General features: G+C 37.9%; 1 protein-coding gene across 3 annotated transcripts in view; it reads left to right on the top strand.

Annotated features, from left to right (window-relative positions):
* The window catches only part of CAPN7 (calpain 7), a 32,377-nt gene extending 6,372 nt beyond the window's left edge, over positions 1–26,005 (top strand). For 2 of the 3 annotated variants that reach the window (XM_064704759.1, XM_064704760.1), the window contains 18 exons: positions 999–1,066; positions 2,181–2,381; positions 2,787–2,873; positions 3,544–3,670; positions 3,998–4,083; positions 5,744–5,837; positions 7,416–7,562; positions 9,194–9,300; positions 10,798–10,918; positions 11,187–11,331; positions 12,824–12,923; positions 14,644–14,779; positions 15,237–15,312; positions 17,612–17,757; positions 18,480–18,542; positions 20,935–21,065; positions 22,234–22,326; positions 22,407–26,005. In XM_064704759.1, coding sequence (XP_064560829.1) covers positions 999–1,066; positions 2,181–2,381; positions 2,787–2,873; positions 3,544–3,670; positions 3,998–4,083; positions 5,744–5,837; positions 7,416–7,562; positions 9,194–9,300; positions 10,798–10,918; positions 11,187–11,331; positions 12,824–12,923; positions 14,644–14,779; positions 15,237–15,312; positions 17,612–17,757; positions 18,480–18,542; positions 20,935–21,065; positions 22,234–22,326; positions 22,407–22,551 — 2,073 coding nt within the window. In that variant the 3' untranslated portion in view covers positions 22,552–26,005. The remainder of the gene's footprint in view (positions 1–998; positions 1,067–2,180; positions 2,382–2,786; positions 2,874–3,543; positions 3,671–3,997; positions 4,084–5,743; positions 5,838–7,415; positions 7,563–9,193; positions 9,301–10,797; positions 10,919–11,186; positions 11,332–12,823; positions 12,924–14,643; positions 14,780–15,236; positions 15,313–17,611; positions 17,758–18,479; positions 18,543–20,934; positions 21,066–22,233; positions 22,327–22,406) is intronic. The other variant, XM_064704761.1, reaches the window with a different exon arrangement.
* The last annotated feature ends 699 nt before the right edge of the window (positions 26,006–26,704 follow it).

The following is a 26,704-nucleotide window of genomic DNA, read 5'->3' as shown; positions in this document are numbered from 1 at the left end:
GGCAGAGATTTGTTTCTTTCTTACCCTTGAAGAGAGCAGCCATTACTCTTCTTCTGTGGCTGATTCTCAGATGAGTGTGTTGGTGTTCCATCTCCATTACTTACCTTCATAAATCTTTTAGAGTATTTTCCAACCAGGAACCTCAGAGTGTTATTTCTTTGCAAATTAAATTAGTTGCTTACAGAGGGCGTTTCTAGTTTCGTTCCTTGGGGTGAGAGTAGATTGCTTTTTGTATCCTCAGCTGACATCCCTGACCTGGAATAATTGGTCAAGGCACAAAGCTGGAACCTGAAACCTGCTTTTGGGTGCCGCAGGAGAGGCCACACCTCTTGTTGTGCCTCCTGCAGATTGTTTGGCTGCAGAAGCCATGCTTCATCTGTAAGGGAGACAAAAGTATAAACTATCAAAAATGACCTCCCAAATTGGAACTGATGTTAACACTGTTCACATCTTTGTCACTCTGTCCTAGGTTATTTAATGCTTTTGATTGCTAGTTAAAAATGTTGTTCTTGCACCACTATGTTGTTCATTTGAAAACACGAAAGTAAACATTTAAAATCTTTTTCCTAAGTTACTATGATCATTTAAACACATTTGGGGAAAAGAATCAAAATGCATCCAAGCTCACATACTTGCATATACTGCAACATTTTGTTATGTCTTCTTTCTGCCAATAGTATTTGAATACAGTTAATTCTTCTGGAAATTCTCTTTGTGGGTGGCCTGTTTTTTATGCTGAAGAATTTTAGACATAACTTCCATTCTATCAAAATTTCACTAGAACAGCAAAATGGTATTTGCTTACATAGTATCTTTTTATGCTGAGTTTAAAAAAAGAAACAACAATAAACAAAGCAAAATATTTGCTCATTTCAAAGAGAGAATTGGGATAAATAACTAGTTACTCTTTGCTGTAATCTAGAAGTATGACAACTGAGCTAATGAAACACGTTGGTGGTTTTTGAATGTGTAGATTTTTCTTTAATTTTGCACTTTAGGCTACTGAAACCTCAGAAGCAGGACTCCAGTCCAAACTGAAACAGCTGGCTCGACAAGCACTGGATAGGTGAGTACTGCTAATGTTGGTAAACGTACTAATGTTAGTAAACATACTTGCTGTCAGTTCTGAGTGCACCCCCTGAGTTGGATTCTCAGTCTAACATGTCTGTGTGGATTCTGTGTAGACTAAGCTCCTGCAGAGTTCACCTTGGAGCCAGTTGCTAGCTGCTTCACTGCTGAATGTGGCAGCTGTTGTGCCAACCCTCTGGGAATCTTGGGACATGCAAAGTTAGGAGAGGACTGTGTGTGTGCTTGTTAGAACAAATGCAGTACTTCAGAGATATAATCCAGAGTACTATCATCATTGGCCTCTATAAAAGATGCTGAATTCAGGCTAGCATGAAGTCAAGGTGTCAGTGTCCCTCCATAAGGAAGACAGCTTGGAAACTGGGAAACAATTTTTTAAAATAGCAGTCTAATTACATAGGGTGTGTGTAGTGAGATCTCTGAAACAATTTACACAAGTATAAGGTCAATGTACACCTTTTTAAATCAGCTCTATGATGGTGAATCCCAGGCTGTGTTGGGCTAAGTTTCAGTATAAACTGGGTTTTAGCATTTCTCAGTCTGTGTTCAGAAAAAAATCCCAATATTTGGCATGTGTGTGACTATACAGAAGCTTATTGCAGCAGTAACAAAATATGGCTCCTGCATATGCAATGTTCAAGCAGTTGAAATCCTGGGTTGTGAGAATGCCCATGGGTTTTACTACTATTGTACCTGCTAGACAAAATTAATCTGGAAGGTTTGAGAGGATGCAGATCAATTTTTTCTCTGTGTTTCAGTGATCTTGTTCTGAGATTCCATGTAATGAACACTTACAGAAATTCTCCTATTAGCATAATTTAGAGGCAATAAAAATCTAGTGAGTTCTGTCAAAAGTAGCTTGTAAGAGTTGGAAATGCTGTATTTTAATTGATTCAAGAACAGAAAAATAAACAAGTACCAACATCAGAAATCAATTTGATTTTTTTTTTTTTTTAAAGTAGTGTTGGTAAACTGGGGCATTTTCTCATTCCATTTAACATATGTGGAACATGAACCAAGAAAATCAATAATTGAACTGTAATTATATTTTTCTGTCACTGTTGTAAAGAAAATACATTCTTTATTTGCTTTAGAGCAGAAGCACTGAAGGAATCTATGTCAAAATCATCTCAGAAAGAAAAGTCAACTGCAGCCAAACCAAATCAGCCAGTCAGAACGTTCTTTCCACTGGGACCTGATTTTTCTTTAAATGATAAACCACAGACAATCAGAGCAGTACAAGCTAGTGAATCTCAAGGTCAGAGATACACTGCAGAGGAGATTGAAGTACTCAGGTAAGTCTGAGATTTTCCAAAATGAGTTCATGGAAGGTCTGACTCTGAGAAGTCAAAGTGCAAAGTTGTTTTTATAGATTGTACAGCTGCTACTTCACTGGAAATAAAAGGAGCATAATATTTTATATTACTCTGCCTTCTATTCCATCCAGATCCTTTTAGATTTGATTTTTATTAAAGGTGAAATAAGCTACAAATAATTTATAAAACCATTAACCTAAATTGTGACTTTTGAAAACTATCAAATATATAATGTTCAAGAGGTAGTGATCTTGTTTTCAGAAGCACTGTGTATTACTAGTTTTTAAAAACTTATTTCATTGTTACCTTCTGCAAGTTAATCTTCAGAAGATGATTGCTAAGTTTGTAGCTCTTCTTTTTTGTTGTTTTTCTTCTGACTTGCAGGAAGACTTCAAAGATTAATGGCATTGAATATGTACCTTTCATGAGTGTTGATCTGAGGGAACGTTTTGCCTTCCCAATGCCTTTTTCGTAAGTATGCTTCAGTTACTGAACTTCAGTTTTGTTTTTATTTTCAAAGCTTCCATATTTAGTATTTCTGTATTTTATTTTTCAGTGTTTAAAATCATTTACATGGGCTTTTAAGCATGATTCAGGCAGAGATATTTAAATGCTACCACTTCCTTCTTCCACTCTGAACTTAAAACTTTATTGTAAGCTGATCCTGCTCTGTAGTACTTTTGCACTTGTGTCTTCAAGCCTATAAGGATAATATTATATTTGGCTTTTTGGATTATTGGGTTGGGCTGGCAGCTTGAGACTGTTTTCTGATGCTGCTCCATGCTAATGAGCTTAGCTCTGTTGCCTGTAAAATGCAGGTCATAGCTGTTTCTTCTGTAAAAGAGATATTCCAAGTAAGAGTGATATATAACAGCTAGATTTTCATTCATAAGCAATAATAATAAGTTAAGATTACACAGCCATAATAGACAAAGACATTTGTCTGTTATGATCTTTTTTTAACATTTTTCCTTTTTTCCCCCTTAAAAATCACAAACTTCAAAGCTTGTTTTACAGCTTTGTACTCGTTTTGTGCATATTTTGCACCATCTATCTGACATATTTAAGACTGCACATACCATAAAAAACTCTTCTAAACTGCTATTGATTTATTTCTACTTGTTTTCTCTCTTAAATCTAGTGATAAGTGTGGGAAGCTACCCTTGTCCCCCAAACAGAAAGCAATGTTTGCCAAGTGGGTGAGACCAGATGACATAACAAATAACCCTACGATGATCTACACTGTATCAAGTTTCAGCATAAAGCAGGTAAATTGTTTCTAAGGAAAAATGTGGGCTGCTAGTGGTTTATCAGGGGGGACCTTGTTGTTCAAAAAGGAATCCCCAAATATGAGAGGTGCTTTCCTTGGCCCTTATGAGGTTAAATAAATGGAAAAAAATTGCTTGTAGGGGCCTCATGTTGAACAAGCATACATTTTCTGCCTTTTTAATAGTGGCTTTGCTTCTTTGGATTTAAATCCTTCCCTTTTGAAGGGAATTACTAACTGACTGTTTTCCTTCCCTCCACACACTGCATTCATCTCTCAGTAGCTGAATTATTACTAAATGTCCTCACTGGCTTTCTTCTCTTTGCAGACAATAGTGTCAGATTGTTCTTTTGTGGCATCGCTAGCTATCAGTGCAGCGTATGAAAGAAGATACAACAAAAAATTGATCACGAGGTAAGTAGCTGTTGCTCTGCAAGATCTTTTCAGATTTAACATTTCCCAGCTTTTGCAATATGTTTTGTGACAGCTGTACATGGTCAAAACCAGCATTTGTTTCACCTTCATCTCCCCTGGACTTGTGGTTTCAGCGCTTCTAAACTGGAAGCCAACTTTATATTGAAACAAAGGGTTTTAAGTTTAAAAGCAAAGAGCTGTTAGACAAACATTCCTAATAAATATTTTGATCAATCAAAATTGGGAACAGATAATGAATTTATTCACCATAGACATGTTCAAAGAAACAACAGTTTTCAGACATTTATTTATGCTCTAATATCCAAGATTTTTATAGATACTGCCAAAACTCTGCACAATTTATTGCATCATGGTATAGGTGTTTTGTGTCTTTTATTTCTACCAGAACATCTCATCTATTTTTGTTTAATGTATAGCCCAAATTTTATCCAGCCAAGCAGCACTTTATTAAATTTGCTGTCCTGGTTAGACAATTACCATTGATTAAGTTTTCTGGGGCATAACAAGCCTATGAACTGGCTCACTTACTGTACCTGCAATGTATTAATTAAAGTTTTCTGGGGTCTATAGGCCTTTGACTCCTTAACTTGCTCCTTTTTCCATGACATCTTATTCATCTAGTTATATAACTGTTGAACAATTCTTTATTGAATTTTGTTCTTCAACTGTTGATTGAGTTCTCTGAGGGGTATGGGTTCATGGAGTTCCTTTCTGCAGGTGCTGTGAGATAATTTCTCAGGGTTTTTTTCTGACACTCAGCCAACACAGATCTAAATCAAAGCCAGCGAAAATCACAGTCAAACATTCCTTAACTAATTAAGCATAGTTCATGACAAAATTTTTTAAAACTCATAAAACTCCTGTCTAAGATATAACTTGCTGTCAATATGGGTATGTATACAGAACTGGAGTCTAACTTCAGATGTGCTTTGACAAATAAGAAATAGTTTGGAAGGATTTTGTATTTGTTTGGGATTTTTAAATATAAATTTTATTTATAATGCCCTCTGGTTTTATTTTTCTATTTTATTCACTGCTGTGCAACAGGTGGTCCATTTTACAACTCATTGTGAATTAATGTTAACAACACTATCTCAGCTCCACTCAATTGGCATCCTATGATAAATTTGCCATGGATTTTCTGGACTTTGCTGGGATGCTCTTGCCAGACCAGTGTGTGAATGTTTTTGGATTGTTTTGTTTTAATCTGTTCTTTTTGGAACTGAATCTGTATTCTTTTCAAGAGCAGCAAGTTCTGCACTGCCTTCTCCTTCAAAAGTTTGACTTATCATTCAGGCAAATACTTTATATTGTATTTATATTATAGATTTGTAAATACTGCTTGTTTAATCATAAGATAAATTTGTTTGCCTTGCTTCTGTTTGAGAAACAATTAGGTTACTTATGTTCTTTTTGCTACTATATTAAGTAGAAAGATGCAGCAAGAGCAAGGCCTGAAAAAATAAAACCTATTTAAACATGATTATTTTTACTAAATTTGGGTTGCTTTTCATTAAACATGCCATATTTCTGGTCAGTGTAAATTCCATAAATAGACTGTGTTAATCCCACTTTTATCTTTATAAGTCAAGTCATTTATATCATAATTTCCTCATTTTCTTTTTTTTTCTGTTAACAGTATAATTTACCCTCAGAATAAGAAAGGAGAACCAGAATATAATCCATGTGGTAAATACATGGTGAAGCTTCATATCAATGGTGTTCCTAGAAAGGTAAATCTTTTGGGAGAACTTACTGCTGTTACTGCAAAAGTCAAAAAGTGTTTAAAGGCTTGATCACCTTCACTATGAAGTGCTTGCATAGGAAAAACTTTAGGCATGTGTTTTTGGAAAGTAGTTTTTAATTGTTAAACCTTTTTGAGATTCATTTTTGGTTTTGAAGTATGCAGCCACATACTTCTTCTGTCTGTACTTCTGTACTTCTATAGACATTAATAGAAACAGCCTTACGTTAAATTAATGTAAAAAAATGCCTTATATTACTTAACAGAATTGTGAAAACCAAGTAGGAACAAAGCCATATATCCCCTATTTATGAATTAGGTGTGCACTCTTCCACTCCACCTTAGAAACAATTAAAAATTATAGAGAGAGTTATCAGGAAGAGTGTAGATATAAAATGACCATAGAGGAATAACTTGACTGATAATTCAAGCAAGGCCTTGCTCAGCTACAGATTTTTGGTAAGAAGAGGAAATGCCTGAAGATAAAACTTTGCAAACTCACAAACAACTTCATTTTCTTGGCAGTGCAATAAATAAGAACATAAAATAATGTATTTCTTCACATCATACTTAACTGTAGCACAGGTCATAGTGACTGATGAATGCTTATGAGATTTCAGAAGTTGAGTGGTCATATTCACAGGGTGGGGAAATAGGGGAAACTCCTCAAAGATCTTAATTGTTAAAATATAACCTCTGGGTTAGGAAGTCCTTGAGCTGCAAAATTCTGGAATCTGAATGTTCCAGGGAAGTACCATTTTTGTATCTGCCTTACTCTTAATATTCTTTCAAAATATCTCCTAAGGGCTGCCTTTTGTTAGGATGAATGGCCATTTGCTCTCCTATGAAAAGGTCTATTCATTCCTGCACAGATAGGATTTGACCAGAGAATGGGCTGTGTTGGTAGCCTGTATTTGTCATGGACCAGTGCCAACAGGAAAGTGAAACATCTATTCACAGAAAGTGTTTCAGATTACTGCAAATATGCAGTCAGAATCTGTAGTGATGATGAATATATAGTACCTAATTTAAAGAAGAAATGTTAATGCTGTCAGAGCTGCTGCTTTGAGGTGTTCTTCCTTTTCAGAGAGAAGAAACTTAAATCTGGAACTAGAGGCTATGAAAGTGATATGACACAATTTGTTTCCTTAAAGATAAATAAATATTTATTTCTCTGCTGGCTACCAAGCATCATCCATGCTCTGATTCCTAATTAGATGAGGAATATTGTTAGGCTTTTCTTTACTTTTTATGCTTGAAATTGCATGGAACCTTTCTGCAAGTGCCTTTTGCAGTAGCTGTTGCACACTTTATAAGAGTGTACTGTCACCATAAATCAAGGGAGCCACTCACATGTCACCCAGTTAGACCTGTGCAATCAAGAGCTGGCAGTGGAATTTCTTTTTGACTTTGGCAAACCACTGCAAGGTAAATAGAGGTGTCCAAATGTGAGAATAATGGTCAGGTCTAGCTGTGTCTGAAAAGCTTTGTATTAATGAGGATTTTGTTTGATTTTCTGATTACTTTCAAAATACTGTATTCATAATACTTCATTCCTTTCACACAGGTAATCATAGATGACCAGCTACCTGTTGATCATAGTGGGGAACTTCTCTGCTCTTATTCCAATAATAAGAATGAATTATGGGTGTCACTAATAGAAAAAGCTTACATGAAGGTCATGGGAGGATATGATTTTCCTGGATCAAATTCTGTAAGTATGAGATTATTTCTAAGAGGAAAAAAATCCACTTAAATAATAATGGGTAAAATAATTTCATTCTAGTGAAATCAAAGTGAACAGCTTAGGGAGACAAGTTTTTGGTATGACATTTTCTTAATTTTTTTTCTGTTTCTTTCACAATTATTTTTAGCTGTACTTATGGAATTATTCCATCAAAATAGAATGAGCAAGATATCTTGATGGTCAGAATTAATCTTAGTTCTCAGATTTCAGTATTGATGCTTGTGGATAGGAAGTGTTTATATAGAATCTAGATGAACCTGTTGGGTGAAGTCAAATTATCTTTGCCCATATCAAGACTGCTGATTTTGGTTTCTCTTTCAATAAATAGGGCAGTTCTTCCTCATTAGGTAATGGAGTCAGCTAGGAAAGGAGCAGTCTAGATATTTAGAAGGTCTTTATAGAGGGAGCAAGTGCTTTGATCTGTGCAAGTTTTTATATCAGATTGTTCCACTCATCTCCATAAATATGCATTGGGTTTCTATAATGTGGTTACTAAAGAAACAGTCAACATACATCATACAAGTGACATGCAAGTTATTCTTTAGGGAGGAATGGTTTGCTGAAATGAGTAGCCCACATAATTTATTACTTCGGAAGCCTTTGTGATTTTAACTTCATACTACTAAAATTTTAAAGATTATTTTCTCATGGTGCTAATTGGTGTCTTGACAATCACATTCTTGGTGGAAATACTTAGTAATCATCACTTCTTGAAAAATTGTTATGGAGACAAATGTGGCTTTGTGTAAGGGGTAAATGTAGCACATATTTTTAAGTGTCAGGACCCTTAAAAATATTTGTTTTGAAGGATAAAAGCTGGTGAGAGTAATGATGTTTAATTCCCATTGTCATCCTCTAACTTGCTGTCTGGAAAAACAGCTTGACTGGTGGCATTTAAACTCCACCCTTCCTGCCCTCTCCACTTTCCACTGTATTCCAGCTTCCTTCTGTAATCAGGGTTACTTACAATCAGGCTGGGTTGTATTTGTAATTCCTCAAGTTCCCAGCCCCCAGTGGTGGTTATTGACACTTCAAGCATTTACAGTCTCTGCTTTTGCTTTGAAGAGTACAAAGCAAAAGAATAAGAATTAAGCAATATTTCAAGGAGTTGGGAGATTAAAGCATCTTTTTATGGAAATACATATCAGCGTCAGCTTTACCAAAAAGAATAAAAAACCCAAACTCTGAGCTTTAGAAATAAAACATAAATTATTTAAAATGCATATATAATAGGAAGGTACCAAATAGTGCTTCTGAGATATGCTTTGAAAGTCTGTAAATCAATGAAATAAATAGAACACATCACACAGTTGAGCATGACTGATGATTCTGATATGCTTCAATTGCTCTGGAATTCCAGTTTATTTCATCGGTTCATTTTCCAGCTTTTTTTTTTAAGATACTTGGAAATGTTGTCCTTGTCTAATCAAAGAGTTTTTTGTTTGTTAGTCTTGATCTTGACCCTTTTATGTGTAGAGCTGTATTGTAACTTATGTGTACTTGATTTCTTTCAAGGTGTTTTATAAGTTGTGTACAGACGTTGTATGTTTATATATGGATTATCTGTTCTGATTTCCTTTTGAATACTTGCATTTCAGAATATTGATCTCCATGCACTGACAGGTTGGATACCTGAAAGAATTGCAATGCACTCTGACAATCAAGCCTTCAATAAAGACAGCACTTTCAGAATGCTTTATCAGAGGTAGACATTTGTTCTTTCCTAAGTAATTAAAATTCTTGCTGTGTAGTAGTTGTGTTACCACTGTAAGAGCAGTAGAGTCACCACAGATGCTTCAACAGCAAATTGTGCTTTATAAAACCTCCATGTGCTTTCAGGAGAAGAAAAATGAGGTATTGGTGGCTTTGTTAAAATAGAAGATTAAAATACTGGGGAATTTTGTGTTGGAATTCTTCTTCTATATGTATGAATTAAAAAAAATAACCCTTTCATTGATAAAGAAAACAGAATATAAAGTCAGAGAAGAGCAGTTTGGAACCAATATACCAGTTATATTATAACTGGTACTAATATAATATATACCAGTTAAGTGTTTAAAAAGAAGGAGGATATGTGTTCTGTGTTTCCACACAGTTCCCCAGAACTATATTGTATCTGCTGCCTTGGCAAGCAGATATAATCCAGGGTTTCTAATTGTATCACAAGGTTATGCCCCATCAGTAAATCTCCTGGAGGAGCAGCAAAAGTCTATCAAAACTGCTATACTGGTTTTCAGACCTACCATAGCAGTTGTATGTGATGGTGTTAAGGGTACAAAGTAAATTATTATTTTATTTTGCTTATGGTGAAAGATACAGCTGTAAATTAAAAATGCCAGGTATACCAAGTACTCTGATTTCTTTCCAAATGGTTTTGTGCAGCCAGTGTCTTATGTATTTTATGCAGTTTCTGTTGACTGAAACAACTGCATCCACAATAAAAGAGTCTTTCTGCAGAATTTTTTCAGTTGCTTAGGAGCTCTCAGAGCTGTCAGCAATTTTTCAGATGTTTTGGTGTTGTAATTTGAAGGTATGACTAAAGTTAGGATGGGATCTAGCCATTGGAATATTGCTGTTGTTCACCTGGAAATGTGTTGATCCTGTAGTCCAGTGATCCTGTAATCTGTCCAGGGACACTGAGTATGAACTTGGATTTTTAGCATAGGCTGGAAACGTTGTGTTTTCACAACAGTAATTCTTCCAGAATTAACAATTGCTATTCAGAACACTAAACTTGAGTATAAACACCTACAAAAGTATAGAAGCATGAACTTCTTTTTCAGAATCCTGGGGGTATGACAGACTTAATAATTTGCTATATGCAGTCATTGACTGAGTGGTGATGAAAACACATTTGTGCTCAGCTGTGGATTTGTGAAGAGTATCTTAAAAGTGACACAAGCTGAGCTTCAGGTTGATAAATGCTGAATTTTGTTTATGAAAATATGAAATTATATTTAAAAAATAATTTTTAATTTAAACTGTATACTTAATTGTGGAAGAAAAATAGTTCCACTTTCTCAAATTTTTTTCAGGAGTGATTTCTGTTGACAAAAACCCCTATATCCCAGTTTTTATAAAACAGGGTCATGCTAATGGGCAGTGTACAAACATGCTATTGTGGTGTCTGGCAAATGTTAGATTGCAACTTGTGGGATTTAATTTAGCTATTTAAGGTATTTTTCCACCTCTTTTTGAACAGATTTCACAAGGGAGATGTCCTTATCACAACAGCAACAGGGGTGATGTCTGAAGAGGAAGGAGAAAAGTGGGGTTTAGTTCCAACCCATGCATATGCAGTCTTGGATATAAGAGAATATAAGGTATCAAATGAAGCTGGAGATGTTTTCAAACTCCTGTTTGAAACCTACATGTGCTGCTAGGTTTACCCTAGATGGGTAGCTACTGTTTTTTGGTTTTTTTTTGCTCTAATGGCTAATACATTGTATTTTGTCTTGGATTTGGACTCTACTGGGAAATTTCAGAAAATGTAATGATTCTGTGTTTTCGTGATCCATAAAAAAGCACTTTCGATATGTAAAAATTACCATGACAAGCTGAATTGACAATTTTACTTTGTGTCTTTATTAGGGACTTCGATTTCTTCAGCTAAAAAATCCCTGGAGCCACTTACGTTGGAAGGGACGATACAGTGAAAATGACACACGAAACTGGACCCCAGACCTTCAAAAATACTTGAACTTTGATCCCAGAACAGCTCAGAAAATAGACAATGGTAATAAGGTTTTAAAAGTCATAATCTTTTCAAATAGTACAGATCTTTGTGGTGAATCCCTGCAGGAAGGGAGTGCTTAAGCACAAGGAGATTAAAACAAATACTAGAAACTAAACAGTCCAAAAGTTTAGGGAGTATTTGTGTATTTAAATCTGTCATTTCAGGTTTGTCTGGGGTTTAAGTAATCTAGACTGTTAAATATGTATCTCAAATTCATTGACAAGAAAGTACCTCCTTGGTTAAGTGTGCTGTGTCAGTATGTGGGAGTTCAGTGCAAAGAGAACATTCTGACAATAAGCTGTGTAATGCTGCCTTTTAATATGTGAATGGACTTTCTGTGGGGTATTTTCCTTTCCAATGTTTTCAAATATGTATCAACATGCTTACTCTAATCAGTATTTCAGTCAATCTTTCTTGTGCATCAGCTGCATTTTACTTTCAGAAAGATGTTTCTGCTTTTTACTGTGTCCTAGTTGCTGCCTGCAAATCTCTGAGGGAGCCCCTTTGTTCAGTGCCACTGTTTTACAACACTATGCCCCCAAACTCATTAGATTAGAGCATTTATTGATAAGGCTTGTGCAAATGCCTGATGAAAACTTGTGATTCAAACATAAAAATAGCAGTCCTGGATTTGTGACAGTTATGAGATAATAGCTTATTATTTATTTACCAATTCATTTAGTAAGTAATTTGTAGGAAATTTTATATGAAATTACCTTAGTAATTCTAATGGAGTTATTTATTCTAATTGGATTTACACTTTGGCCTTCTTGTTTTTGTGTAGTTTTATTACTGGTTTTTAGTGCTGCAAGATCTGCAACTGCCTATGTCAGAGACATGATTTATAAGGCTGCTACCATTTTAAAAGTTCATTCCACTAGGAATTTGTTGGCTTGAAGGCATTGTTGTTGGCTGGAGTTGCAATTAAGGGAGCTATGGAGAACTAGAATAAATGCATGAGGATGTTGCAAAGATGAAGCAAATTTAGGGTGCAAAAACAAGTGATGTAGGTGTTGGGTGAAGTACCTTAGAAATACATTTGAAAATACTCACATGTTGGTCGAGTACTTGATTGTGCTGGATGACTGCTAAGTAGGTTGTTGAATTGCAGGAACCTGTTTGACTGTGTGTTTTATTTTTTTATTTTTAGAAACCTAGGAAAGAGGAAATCAGGTCAGAATCACCTAATGATGTCTCTTTCAAAATAGCAGATTTTCTCATACCTTCTGCTTAGTGCTTGAGAATGGAAAAGCATTCTGACAGCTTCAGAAAGTCCCTGATAATAAGCAGAGACTAATTTGTTTTTTCTTGCTTTAACTTGGTTTGGGGGGCAAGTTTAAATTTTGCCATTTAGGCAGTGCAGACATTACTACTACATTTTGCAGAAATGTTGACTTACATAAGCTGTACCATTTGCTCAGAAATAGACTTTTGAGAAACAAGTAAAATCAAGGTATCTGGTTAGAAAATAATAACAGCATTTCCTTTTCAGGCATTTTCTGGATTTCCTGGGAAGACCTGTGCCAGTACTATGATGTTATTTATTTGAGTTGGAACCCAAGTCTTTTCAAAGAATCTACATGTATTCACAGGTTGGTCCAAAAGATAAAATTTTTGTTTCAAAATCTCAGTAAGTGTTCTGTTGTGATGTTTCCTTCCTTCAATTCTTGCAGGTTACAGCTAGGGGCTTGAATTCCAACCCTGTTCTTTTGAGTCTAGCTTTACCCTTTCTCAGCCCAGGCTTTGTTTTTGACTAGTTCTGTAACATCAGTGGAGCTCAGTGACCCTTGTGATGTTTCTGTGGAACTACAGCTGTGTAACCAGATCCTGATCTCAGTCCCACATCTCCCTATCAGAATTAAAATCAGATTTTTGTGCAGTCTATCTCTAAGCAGTGCCCAGACAGTGCCTAAGTGACCTAGTTATTATTTGGAAATCATTTTTCTGGCCACTTGCAAGTGTTGTCTTTACAGGGTGTGTTCACTGACATCAGGGTAGTTTAACCAGTTCTGGATTTGAGCAGTTGTAGTTATCATAAATAATCTTCCTTGCCTGCTGATTTGTTTTCTGAGTGTGATACCTGTCTCTTACCAAATACCCCTTACGTTCAGGGGTTTGTCTCCCAGTTTGAGGATGTGTGTATATATATGTCTCCATTTTGGAAAGCAGGTGTTTCTATACTTTTCCACTCCACTAGACTGCACTTTGCCACTGCTTCCACACTGTCCCTGCCTGTGTTAGCTCTGCACAAGCTCCTTCATCCACAGTGTGACTGCTGAGCTTGTTTATAAAGGCTCCTTCCATCTTTGCACTCCAATTATTTCTAAAATACACTGTGGTGATGCAGCAAGATAAGTGTCTGCTGTGTCAGAGCTCACCTAGTGGTCTGTCTGTCCTTACATTATCAGTGATTGTCTTCCCTCTGTGTAGGGAAAAGCCTCAGCACAGTGGCAGTTGCCATAAAATGGAAAGTAACAATGGTGATAATTTGAAACTTTTTTTTAATGCAGCTTTCCACACATGCTGTTCAGTTTTACAAGTGTGAGAGGGACAAGGAGACTTAGGAATAGCTGTATACACTTCTGCTTCCAGTGTGCCACACTTTGTGTTCAGTCATCAGCACTTTTTGTTTTTTCTCACTGTATTTTTCTTGGCTAGACACTTCACGAGGCAGCAGGCAGATTCTGCAGTAGGGCACCTCAAAGATCTTTAACACTTCCTGCAGAGCACCCTTACAAGCATGAAACAGGGCACATTTTAAAATAAAATTACACCAGGAAAAAAATAAAAAGGAGGAAAAAAAGTTCGCCAGCTTTTGAAACCAACCATAGCAGATAGATAGATAGAGAGATGGATGGATGGATGGATGGATGGATGGATAGATAGATAGATAGATAGATAGGTAGATAGATAGATAGATTGATTGATTTCTACAGTTACAAAAGTGTAGGTGTTTTTCATTTAATACTGATGTGTGCAGTCATGGCTATGGTTGTGTAGCCCAGGCTGCTTGAATGGTTCAGCTTTTTCTGTGTTTTGTGTGGTTACAGTCACCAGTTAGGCTGTTTGTATTTAACATTTTTTATTATCATACATGTATTGTGATGAACTCATTTATAAACAAGGTTCTAAGATAATGCTTCTGATGGGACTGTGTTATGTAACCACTGCCATAGATTCCAGTAGAAAACTGGGCTTTGGTAATTTGTTACTGATAATATCACACTCTGCATTATGTGTAGGATTTGGAGCTCGTTTCAGAGCACAAATTAGTTTCCTACTGGTCTAATAATGTGTCTGTGTCACTTTCAGCACGTGGGATGCAAAGCAGGGCCCGGTGAAGGACGCCTACAGCCTGGCCAACAACCCTCAGTACAAGCTGGAGGTGCAGTGCCCACAGGGTGGTGCTGCTGTCTGGGTCCTGCTCAGCAGGCACATCACTGACAAGGTGCTGGCTCTGCACTGCAAGCTCTGCCACAGCTTCTGTACAGCTTTCTGTATGGCTTTCTCTTATTATTTCTCTTAGTACTTCATAGGCAGTTAATTACTGCCTGTGTTCAGGTGTGTATGCCTGTGTACATGTGGAATGTTTTAATTCAGCAGGTACATGTACCTCCAATTGAAACAGAGTAAAATTTGAGCTCAGTGATTCTATTCCACTGTAAAGCTTCTGAAGTAACTTTGAATCCTGGGGCCTGAATAAGTTCTATTAGTGGATGTTTGTTTACTTCAGGCATTTTAAAAAGAATTCTGTTGGGCATCCCAATAAATACAAATATCACATCATATTGTGTGCTGATCAAAAGGAATGGTAGAAGGTGTTCTTGACTCTGATTAAGCATTCATGATGTTTCACAGAATATCACAATTCTGATTTGTGTTTTTTTGTGTTTTTTTTTTAATAGGATGACTTTGCACACAATCGGGAATTCATTACAATGGTTGTGTACAAGACTGATGGCAAAAAAGTTTACTATCCAGGTTAGTGTGCCTTAATTGTCCAGAAGCTGATTTATAAATAAAATGAAGGTTACAGAATTTTGTGGAGAGGAAAGGCCCTTTTTTCTTTAAAACTAGATGCCTCATTAAGAGGTCAGTCTTCTGAAATCATTGTTTTGCTCTGTTTGATCCTTCCTTCTGTTTGATCCTTCCTTCAGTATTCCTTCAGTGTACTTAAAGCCTACACTGAAGGAATAGGCTATTCTAAACATGCTGTAAGCATTCTCAAGAGGTCTACATAGTCCTGCTGACATTTATTTTGATGCAACATTTTCTTTATTTTTTCTGGTTATTTTTCAGTGCCAGTAGTTAATGTGTAGAGGGAACAGATGTTGTGTGTTAGTTTCTCTGGTAGCATAATTATTTCCTATATTTGTGAAATTATTTAAAGGTCTTACAGCTTCCACAGAATGAAAATAATCAGGGTTAATTGTCCCATGAACTTGGCTTAGTACAATACCTAAGCAAGCTTATGAAATGTAGGTGAACACTTCAACATATTTCCAAGTATCAGGTATGGAATGTTAAAAATGTTCAAATTTTATCAAAATGTCACTCTTGGTCATCATATGTCAGATTCTTGTCACCTTGAGGAGAAGTGGTTTGCTGTAGCTGTGAAGTAGCCAAGTATGCTTTATTTCAGGAGAGATGGCAGATCTGAGACACAGGGTATAAAGGTAATGCCCAGGTTGAATGGATAGACTGAAACATTAAGGTAGAGCTAGTAAGATCATATTTTTATTTATTCTTTAAGTTAAAGATTGCTAGAAGTTGAGTTAGAGGTTGCTGTTAAGTTAAAGATTGCTAGAAATATTCCTTGGAATTATTCAGTGAAGGTGCATCCTAAAACAAGTGGGGTTTGGCCAGTTGCTTTTACAGATAGGAACCTCTTTAGAACCAGGTTTGCATTCAGGCAGCTGCTCATGCAACAACTCCCTCAGTAGATTTTAAAGCTTTTTTCACCAAAGAGTGGAATTTATGGCACTTTTTCTATTGGAGTGGCTAAAGAGCATTGCATTGTTTGCATCTGATCTTGTTCAGTGAACTCTGCTGACCAGTTCCTCCAGAATCCAAGCTTCCCTGAGAACCCAAGTCTTTCTGTGGAAAGATCTCTTTACACCTGACATCATCTGGTTTTGCAAGAGCTCCTCTGTGAGGAGAAGTAAATGCCCAAGTTGCTTCTGGTGTTCCTGGTAGTTGGAGCAGTGCTTATTTTACATATGTGTCTCACTGAAAACGTCCTTAAGTGAGCAAACCCAAACACAAATGTATAGTAGAGGGAACTGTTCACTTGTGCTTGAAGGAGACAGCCTAGCAAGACCAGTACCAAAAACTGAACAATTTGTATGTTTTGTCTTGCTACACAAACTCTTAAAAACTTCTGATCTCACGAGCTCAAACTTGTTTAAAACCTTTTTCCATGGAAATAGATTGGTCAAGCTGCACTAGTATTTTTAACCATCTGTTAAAGTGAGATGAGAACAAAGCAGCTTAATCCTTTGGCAGCAAGGCCGAGATTTCCCATTCCTAAGCTTCTTATTGTTTTATATTAATCCTTTCCTCTCTCCCATGTTGCTTTGTGGAAGAAAATAAAAGGACCTGATCCTGGGCCTATTGAAGTAATTGGCTAGACTTGGTCCTGCTTCACTGAAATTAAAAGAAGTCTGGAAAGAACCAATTAGAGGCCAAATAACAAATTACACTGTCTAATTATAAAAGCAAACATTTGGCATCTTTCTAAGTACCACATGTGCATTGGTATTGGGATGCAGCTACATCTGTGTAATGATCACAGGGATTTGAAGAGAGAGGGACAGAAAGTGTGTGTGATTTAGTTAAAGGAATTAACATGTTTTGGAGTATTGTTTACAAGGTGGCCCAAGTTCTGGCAGCTGGCATTCTGGAACTGTCCAGCCAATGGAGAAAGAGCAGACACTTCAGAGATTTTCAAAGAGTGCCTAAACATTCATTATCTTTCTCTTGAAATTTCAACATAATTACAGCAGTTTTCTTTGAGTAGTGGCATTGGTGGGAGATGGATAAGCGGTCCTTGCATGTCTTGGGATTTAAGCTGTGCTTTCAAGCATGGAATTTGTGTCTTGTCATGTGTGATGTACCCCTCCTGAAAACAGTAGCTGATGTTAAGACTGTCCTTTCTATATGTAAACCTTGAGGCTCTCATCTCTTCAGAGCACTCAGGTCTGTTCATTGTAACCTGAGAAGTTTGCCAAGCTGGGGGGTTTTTTGGTCAGGAAAAAATGTTCATCCTTTCCTTTTTCAGCTGATCCTCCTCCTTATATTGATGGTATTCGGATCAACAGTCCTCATTATCTGACCAAGATAAAGCTGACCTCTCCAGGTTCCCATACATTCACCTTAGTGGTGTCCCAGTATGAGAAACAAAACACCATCCACTACACCATCAGGGTATGTGCTGTTGTTTCATAATGAATGTAAGCAGTTAAACTGTAAACTGTCCTTTGTTTTTGAATTTGATAAAAAGGGTATTTCTGTTAATTAATATTCCTGTCTTGGGGAGGGAAGCTGTGAGTGATGGAGCAGAACCACTGGATGATGTGTTTGATAATGTTCTCCATTTGTAGTAACAAAATTTTAGTAACAAAGTCAGCTGAAAAATACTATTACTTTCTAGAGTAAAAAAGTATCTATGTACAGGCAGATCATGGGCTTTCTATGTATCCAAAATAAACCTATTTTAGATCCTGGTTAGGATTTAAAAGTTTTTGACTTCTCCAGGTCTTGACTTAGGATTTGGGTTTTTCTGTTAACTGCTGAGTCATATAATGATCAATGCTAGGATTTTTTTCACTGAAAAAAGACTAAAATGCATATTGTTTTCATTTCGCTTTTTTTGTTGGTTGGGTTTTTTTGTTGGGTTTTGTTTGTTTGTTTGGGGTTTTTTTTGGGGGGGTAGGGGGCAGGGTTTTTAAGTAGAACTAAGTCTTAGTCCCAGCACTATTCTGAATTTTGAGTTTGACACAGGGTCATGTGGTTGGTAATACAGGCATGAAGCGAACAAGTATCTAAAAATGTTGTGTGGGCACTTCTGTTTTCTTTTAATTTTGTCATGATTTTGTTTGAAAGATGCAAATTAAATGTGTAACCTGCTGCTTCTTTTTACAATACAGGTGTATTCCTTGTGCAAGTTCACCTTTTCCAAGATTCCTACACCCTACACCATTTCCAAACGGGTAAAGAAACATTTTCTTTTATGCATCACTGGTTTGGCTTTTCCATATTTGAGATGTAGAAGGTTTTAAAATGTATTTTGATACTACTGCCCCACCTCCAGCACAGAGTGTGTTGTTGCATCTGTGCCATTGCAGACATGCTGCAAAGCCTTTGTAGAACAGACTGGCCTTTGGAACAACAACCCATACCCTAATAAGTCATCACTCTGCAGAAATCAGTTTGTGCTAGTAATGGTGCAGAGTGAAAATTCCCCAGAAGTGTTGCTCATTTCCCCTTCGGAGAATTGCATGATTTTCTTGGAAAAACTCTTGGCATGATGGGACAAAATCAGTAATGCCAAACCAAAGGCACCAGTAGCAAGAGCATAAGAAACAAACCTAGGATGGCAATATCTCAACACATTACCTGTTCCTAAATTTTTCAAAGATACCTCAAGAGTCTGTAACAATTGGAATAAGCACTCCTGTTGCCAGACAGGATCAAGGAAGTGTATCCATTGTACATTTCCTGAGAAAGTATATCCATTGTACACTTCATGAGAGTATAGGAACAGGGGGGAGAGTGAAAAACTTGACTGAAACCAGGTCAGAAGCTCAGGCAGTTTTGGGGCCAGTTGCTGTTCATATTTCAGCTGTCAACATGAGCTGCAGTTACACCTTCAGCTGAAGTATAAATATAGCCAAGAGCTCACAGGATAAAGTAACTTGCATGTATTTTCATGTTTTAGCAGTTTTATCCTCAGGAAAGAATAAACCAGCAGCTTTACCTCTGTAGCTACCATTCATTCCCTGGGGAATCCTACTGCAGTCAGAAGTCTTGTGTGCAAACAGTCACTTGTTCAGGAAGAGAGAAACAAGGGAGTTTGGAACAGTCCCTTTGCTAGGACACTTGTGCCTGAAGCAGGACTGCATTACTCTGTGTGCTCAGGGGGACATTGCTGGCTTGCAGCTTGGCTCTCGAGTTCAGACAATGTTCCATACCAGCTGGTATTTCTGGAACAGTCCCTTGAAACCTGTTCTAGAGAATGGTGACTGAACAGAGAAATTCCTGGGAACAGCAAGATGGTTTGTTTGGTTCTTCCAGAAACCACTGTCCTATAGAGCTATTAAAAACTGGGCTTACTTTGAGGAAGTGTTTTAAGAGGTCAAAAATATTCAAGGTGAAAAGCCTGCTTGAGGAGGGACATCCATTTTATGTTGTAATACGTTTGAAAAGAGAATTAAGTATGTAGAAAACTCCTGTTGACTATTTGAACATGTCTGTCTAGTATTCAAAAAAAAAAAAAAGTATGTTCTATCTATCCAATGCCAGTTCTGTCTTTAGGATTGAATACAAAAAGTTAGTTACCTGTATTTAATGCCTGTTTGGTGATTGCTTAGCAGTCATCACACTCAAAAGCAAGCAGAGAACTAAATGACAGTTTAGCAGTAAAAACAAGTTCTGTTAGATGTCCTATACTGGAGTCAAGTGGTCACCTCTGGAGCTCACCAAGCCCTGATGTGATGCCTGGAATAAAATGCAGCAGAAGTGGGAAAGGGCTAGAAAGCTCAGCAGCACACAGCAGTTTGAGGTTCCTGGGTAGGAGCATGGTAGGAGGAGAAATTCCCCTTGCTTCTCTACTTACCAGGTTAGAGGGGTTTGGGCACTGAGTGAGAAATTAAATCAAAAGGGAAAATGCTGCCCCTTTGCTGGTTTGACAGAGACAGGAGAGGTCACAGGAGAGATGGATCTCAGCTATAAATCTGTGGGAATGCCTGGCATGCCTTACGAGTCTAACCTTTCAGTTTGATGACTAGCAAGAGGAACTTGGAAACAGATGGGCTGCTTCTCAAAGTCTGAGCAGCATTTTTCCCCTTGAGTGTCATTATCCTTGCAGAATCTGTCCTTGTGGTTATCTTGTCATTGCAGTGCTGGTTCTCAGAGCGCACAGAGGTGATGGACAGGGCTGGAGGCAGAGATCTTTAAAAGCAAAGTTACAACACTATTGGTGTTGTACTGCCTGTATTGCTGCTGTTTCTCATTTAATCCAACAGGGGAGTGTCTGAGGACAAAAAAGGATAACCTGTGTAGTCTAGTAGGCATGGGATAGATGGGAATGTGGGTCCTCTGTTAGCTGCAGTTTGTCACAGTCAGAAACAGTCACTCAGTGCTTGTTTATTGTAAGCTGGAAAAATACAGTACAGGGAGGGAATGTAAGGCTTTGAGGGGCAGGGGGAGCTGCACGAGACTTTGTGAATGCCTAACTCCATCTTGCACTTCACTTTGAAAATTGGGAGAGGTCACTGAAGTCAGTAACTTCCAAAGTGAGAGGACCCTCTAGTCTTGTTTGTGTGTATATATAAGCAATAAAAATGCTCAGGATCTGTTTCCTGTACTTTTGACTTCTTTCAGGTTAATGGACAGTGGAAAGGTCACAGTGCTGGAGGGTGTGGAAACTTCAGAGACACCTACAAAAATAACCCAATTTATCAATTCCAGCTAGACAAGAATGGACCATTGCTAATTGAACTACGGGGACCGAGGTTTGTGGAAAATAATTGTGCATCAATACAGTGAAAGCATTGCATCCCAAAGATAAAGCTTTGTCACTATCCCCTTGGGGAGGTGGAAGCTCATGGAAAATCCAGAAAACAAGGTGTGGGAGTTGACTCAGATTTTGTACTATTTGTTTCTGTCTTTACCATCAATAGTCTTTTAAATCTATACATTAACTACTGAGGGAAATCCTTCACCTATAAGGAAAGCACCAGCCATCCTTTCTCTTCATGTTTTGGGGTCTGAGGAGAGCTAGGGAAGAAGGTATACAGGATTTCTTCTTAAAACTAATTATGATCATAATTTCATTTATTTTGTAGTAGAGCTAATATGCAAGATACTAAACCCTTAGGACTCTGAAACACCTCTGAAAGTGCATTTACTCTGCTACTAGCAGGCCAGGAGAAGTGCTGGATATCAATGTCCCATAAAGTAGACTTAGGCAGGCCAAATTCCTTTGGCACAATTAATGATTACCTCAAAATACCAGTTTTCAGTACTTCTGAATAGCAACATCTCCTGACCTACAGTCAACTGTTTATCCTTTGCAAAGCTGCACAGTGAGCCCTACAATGTGACAGAACTTTTCTATCGCTCCTCTCTGAGGAAACTCCTTCTCTCATGAAATGAAAATGAAGGCAGAGGTGTGGCTGCACAGTTCCATGAATTGAGCAGTTCTTTGTTTGCATTTTTTCCTGCACTTGAACATCATATTTGGGTAGTTTGGAGGACAGAGGCAATGGTGCCTGTCACATGCATTAACAGGAGCAGACAAAGTGTCCCAAGTTGTATTGCAACATGAGAAGTTCTGCTGAGATCACTGACACTGAGTCCTCCCATAGCAACCTGATCACACCCCAGGATCTGTGCCATGTGGCACAGGAGTGTGTCACAAGCTTAACTGCTTGAATTCTGCTGAAGGCAGGCTTCTAGCAGGCATTTTCCCTGCAGTCCAGTTCTAAACCTGAACTGAGTTCTGTCTTCCTCCAAATACTACATTCATATCATCATCAATTTGACTTTACATTTTTCCACAAATGTGGCAAAACTTCTAGTTGTCTTTCAGTTATCCTGTATAGTTTTTAATAACTAGTCCTCTTCATGATAATCCTGATGAGCCAAGCACCTAAAGCAAGTCTGCCATGTCACTTGCAGGCAATACAGCGTTGGTTTTGAACTGGTCACCGTCTCAACAGTGGGAGATCCTGGTTCCTATGGCTTTCAGAAAAAAAGCAGTGGTGACTACAGGTAACACTTAAAGAAGTCTGTATAGAGGTTTGAAACATACTTTAGATCTCATTTCTAACAGGTAGTTTTCTTTATCATAGGTGTGGATTTTGCTACTTGGAGGTGGAGAACACTTTTGCTGGAGTTTACAACATTATCCCCACCACATTCCTGCCTCAACAAGAGGGGCCTTTTTTCTTAGATTTTAACAGTACTACTCCTCTTAAGGTGTCACAGCTGCAGTGAGGAAACAGAACTGTGCAGTGCTGTTTAAGGAGATGGTTTTGACCTGTCCTACAGCCTGAGAACAGGTGAAGAACCCTTATTACACCTGCACAAAAGAGAATTACATCCTGAGTTACAGCCAAAAGCATGGAATGACAGATTGCCAGGTAATTGTGGCCAGCAGTTAGCTGTGGATTTGCTGCTATGGTCCAGGAGTGAGCACTGTTCAACAGGCTTGGGAATAGGCTAAAATGCATATATTCAAATGAACCAGCAGAAGAAGAACTCAATTTATTGCAGTTTTTCCACACTTTGAATCAAAGTCTAGTGAGCTACAAGAAAAACTAATATTGAAATTCCCTCCTCCCCACATACAGGGTATATGGGCTAAAGATTCTATTCTTAAAAGTAAACATATAAGAAAAAAATATTCTTGTGTATTCTGCTTATTCAGTCTCAGGACCAAATAGCTTTTATTACATATTTGTGCTGCTATCCATGTTTTCAGCACTGAAGTGGTTCTCCCATCTAAATGTAAATGTACTACTGCTGAGCCAGCAGTATTCCATGTGTCATCTTCTCTGGAATATGGATATAGGAGTACAGGAAAAGGAAGGTTCCAGCTTTAGCTATTTCTAAAAGCAAAGCAATTGCTTTGCTCATGTTATGTGTACCTTGAGAGCTGCTATTTCATATCTGTATGACTTTAGTGCATAATACAGCAGGAGGTTCTGTGGCTTTCTTCCTGCCATCTGCCAGAGCTAGGTTGATCCTGATGAGCAGGAAGGAGAGGAGGTTGTCCAGCATAGTGACCAGGCAGTGCAGCACAGCCTTCCCTGAGCAGCTGTGAAAGGTTTTCATCTGAAGATCCCCTGTAAGATTCACTGTATCTGCTGAGGGTACTCTCAGTCGCTGGTGCACCATCAGCAACTCAGCAAATATTTTATTTTCATCACTTTTGTAAGTAGGTGTCCTGTAGGGAAGGATCATTTAAACCTTTCTCCCAATACACCACAGCTCCAAGGAATGCACTTGCTGATTCCATTATGCAAGACGTCTTTGAAAAGATACTTTTTCCCTTTTAAGTTGAAACCAGTGAAGGAATTGAGCACAGGGCCAGTGTCATCAAAAGAAGCAGGGTCAGAGTTCTGAAGAAAATAGTGGAGGTGGGATTAATGCAGAACAAGTTATTTTTTTAGAAGACTCCCCACCACATGTTCTTCCTCTAGATCTGTATACATTTTATCTGAAGAGGATTCAAGATGAGAAGTTTTTATTTAATACCAACTGCCTCACAGATCCTGAAATGGATTAAATTTTGTCACTTTTACAAAATTTACAATATTTCACAATGGGGAGAGAGGGTATTTTTAAAAACAGCCATGGGAATTTTGCTGCCATTCACACTGGTTTGGCAGTTTTCCAAGCAAAAAGGTAGAATTTAAATCTTGCTTTAGGTTACAGGTGTCACTTGGCCATTGGGAAACTGAACACATATTCTACAGCAGCACCAGAAATAGCTGTGGGCTAAAATTATTCCCACAGAAATCTGCTATTAGTCCTCTCCAGAAAGGAAAAGAACCTTTTGTTTCATTTCCTTCATCAGAACAGCTGCTTCACAAGTGTCTGGCACTGAAAGGGCAGGGATAGCTCCTGCCTTGGAGAACACTTGCCTTGCTGACTGCAGTTCTCTCAGAGGCCATCTGGGCTGGGGAATTCGTGACAAGTTTGTCACAGAGTGACTTACCTTCTTTTGCAGGGAAGTTTCTGATGGTTATTGCAATAAATCTACAGAAGGAGCAGCATGGGTGCAAGCTAAGAATAAAGCAGATTAAGTTCTTTGTGGTTATGGAGTATGTGCCAAGGACTGCTCCACCCCTAGAATATGAAAGTTTCATTCAACTCCCATTTTCCCTACAGGTTTCTAAGTTTTTAGCTGAGGCTAAACCAGAGTAGCAGTGGAATCCTCCATGTATCCCATCACCTCTAGAGCTGGAGGTAGTGAGGAAGTCTCAGCTGAGCATCTTTTTGGCAGTATGAAAGGCAGATGCCAGAAGTGCCAGCTTTCAGCACCAAGTTCTTGCACATTCTCTGCTGTTTGAGATCAAGCTGGTAGACTTGCCTACAGGAAAATCTGTTGTTGTTCTTCAGTAGTTGGTTTCTATCCGGCAGGAAGGAGTTTTTCTTTCTCTTTCCCCCTGAGCACAAGTTAGTGCCAAAGCTTATGCTGCATGAAATGAGAGCATAAGGCTCAGCTTCCATACTGTGCAGAACTTAAACTGAACTGAAAAGTAAGAAATGTACACACTTTCCTAATGCCAGGCAAAGACATTAAGGCCAAAGGATCCTGTCCCACCAGGATATGCCAATATTTCTTACACATCTGGAACAGTGAGTGGATTGGGCTCGTCCCCATTAATGCACAGGACTTAAGTTTAGTGTCAATCTTATCTATATAAAGCAAAGTCTATTCAAATATTGCACCTGCATAGGGTACTAGAATGCCATCACTGTGCATCTCCCTTCAGATATAGGACAGAACACTCAGGTGAAATATTTAAGAGGTACTACAAAATACCCATATAAACTGCAGCCTAGGGATTCTGGTTATGGCAAATTAATTTTACAATAAAATTTTCTTGCCCTTTTTTCTTAAGAAAAAACATTGATGTAAGCATTTAGGATTTGCTTTAGTGTTTTCTGTCAAATATATACTTTTATGTATTTTTCACAAGTAAGTCTGGAAAAATTATTGCAAAGCGAACTGATCCTTAAATTTTAACATGACCTCAGGCCACTAAGTTAAGCTTTACTTTCCCCTGGACTATTTAGCATTTTTTGAGCCATATGACAGAGAACATAGTTGGTTCTGTTTGTTTCGTTAGGAAGCACAGGTTAGCCCTTGGTTGATCCAATCCCTCAGTTCCCAAAGATTCAGTGAGACACAGACCATGGATGAATGGTATCGACAGCTTCCATCCCAACTGCCCCACACGGTGAGTCTGAGCTCAGTCCTGGTCTCCTGCTGCAAGCTTCATGTAACTATTTTGTACAGTAATTATGCATTTAACCACACAGTCTCTGCAGCCTTTGAACAGCCACCTATTTAGAGTTAAGTTTGTGTGTACTTACAGTAGAGGTTTTCATTGCTTCATCTAAAAGGACACTGAAATTGTTTGATAATACCAAAGAGAAGTAGAACTCCTAGGTTAACATTTGCTTTATACATTCTCACATCAGGGCAGATGAAGCAATCATGTATACTTTGATACACCAGAGGCTTATTTTTATACCCATGAAGGCAGCTACCATCATGTTACCCTTCAGAATCCATGAAGAGCTTAAGTAAAAAGTAACTGGAGAAAGCTTGTTCATTTGCTTGTACTCCATAGCAATGTATGTTCATTTAAGTCTGTCATATTTATAATTGTGGCTTTTATGAAGTTTAAAATAAAATGAGTTTTCCATTAATTTATTAGACACACAGTTGTGCCTGTTTGCTTGCACCTTTGAAGGGAGATTTACCTGCCAAGTCTGGGGCTCGCCAAGGAGGAAGGCTGCACCATGATCTTTCACCAACTCTTGCAGCAGGGTGGTAGAACAGAAGGGCAGAGGGGGTTCCACACTCTTTCAAACTTCCAGATCAATGGTTTTACCCAGCTGGGAGCTGAACCCAATCAGGACATAGGCAAGGCAGCACATACACAAAATTAATTCATTGTGCCCAAGTGTGGGAAGCTTGGGTTTCCAGTCCCAACTAGCAAGACAAGGAGAAATTTGATAACAAGAGAGGTTAAAAAATAAAATTTAAAAAAAAATCATCAAAACAACCATTCAAAGAACCCAGGAAAATGTAACAGGTGTTGACTGGGAGGTCTGCAAAAGTGAGATTCAACCACAACAACCTCTGCTAGTTTTCTAACTGAATGGAGCACAGACAACAGCTCAGCTATGACAGTTTAAGTAAAAACACTTAATACAATGTGGCACTCCTGTACTGCTTTTCATATTTAATACTGTCTATCCCAGCTTTTTACTAAGTAATGATCACATCAGAAGTTGGAACCAGACTTCTTTCCTAAGCATTTTTTGTGCTTGGAACTGCTGGCAGTGAAAGATTTCAGCCTTAAGGTCTTCAGAAGATGTAAACATATAAATGTCTAACACAGTTACA

Source organism: Zonotrichia leucophrys, chromosome 2 (genome assembly GCF_028769735.1).
Source record: "Zonotrichia leucophrys gambelii isolate GWCS_2022_RI chromosome 2, RI_Zleu_2.0, whole genome shotgun sequence".
Classification (NCBI taxonomy): Eukaryota; Metazoa; Chordata; class Aves; order Passeriformes; family Passerellidae; genus Zonotrichia; species Zonotrichia leucophrys.
Note: the sequence above shows the minus strand (reverse complement) of the source record. Positions and strands in the feature narration are given on the sequence as shown.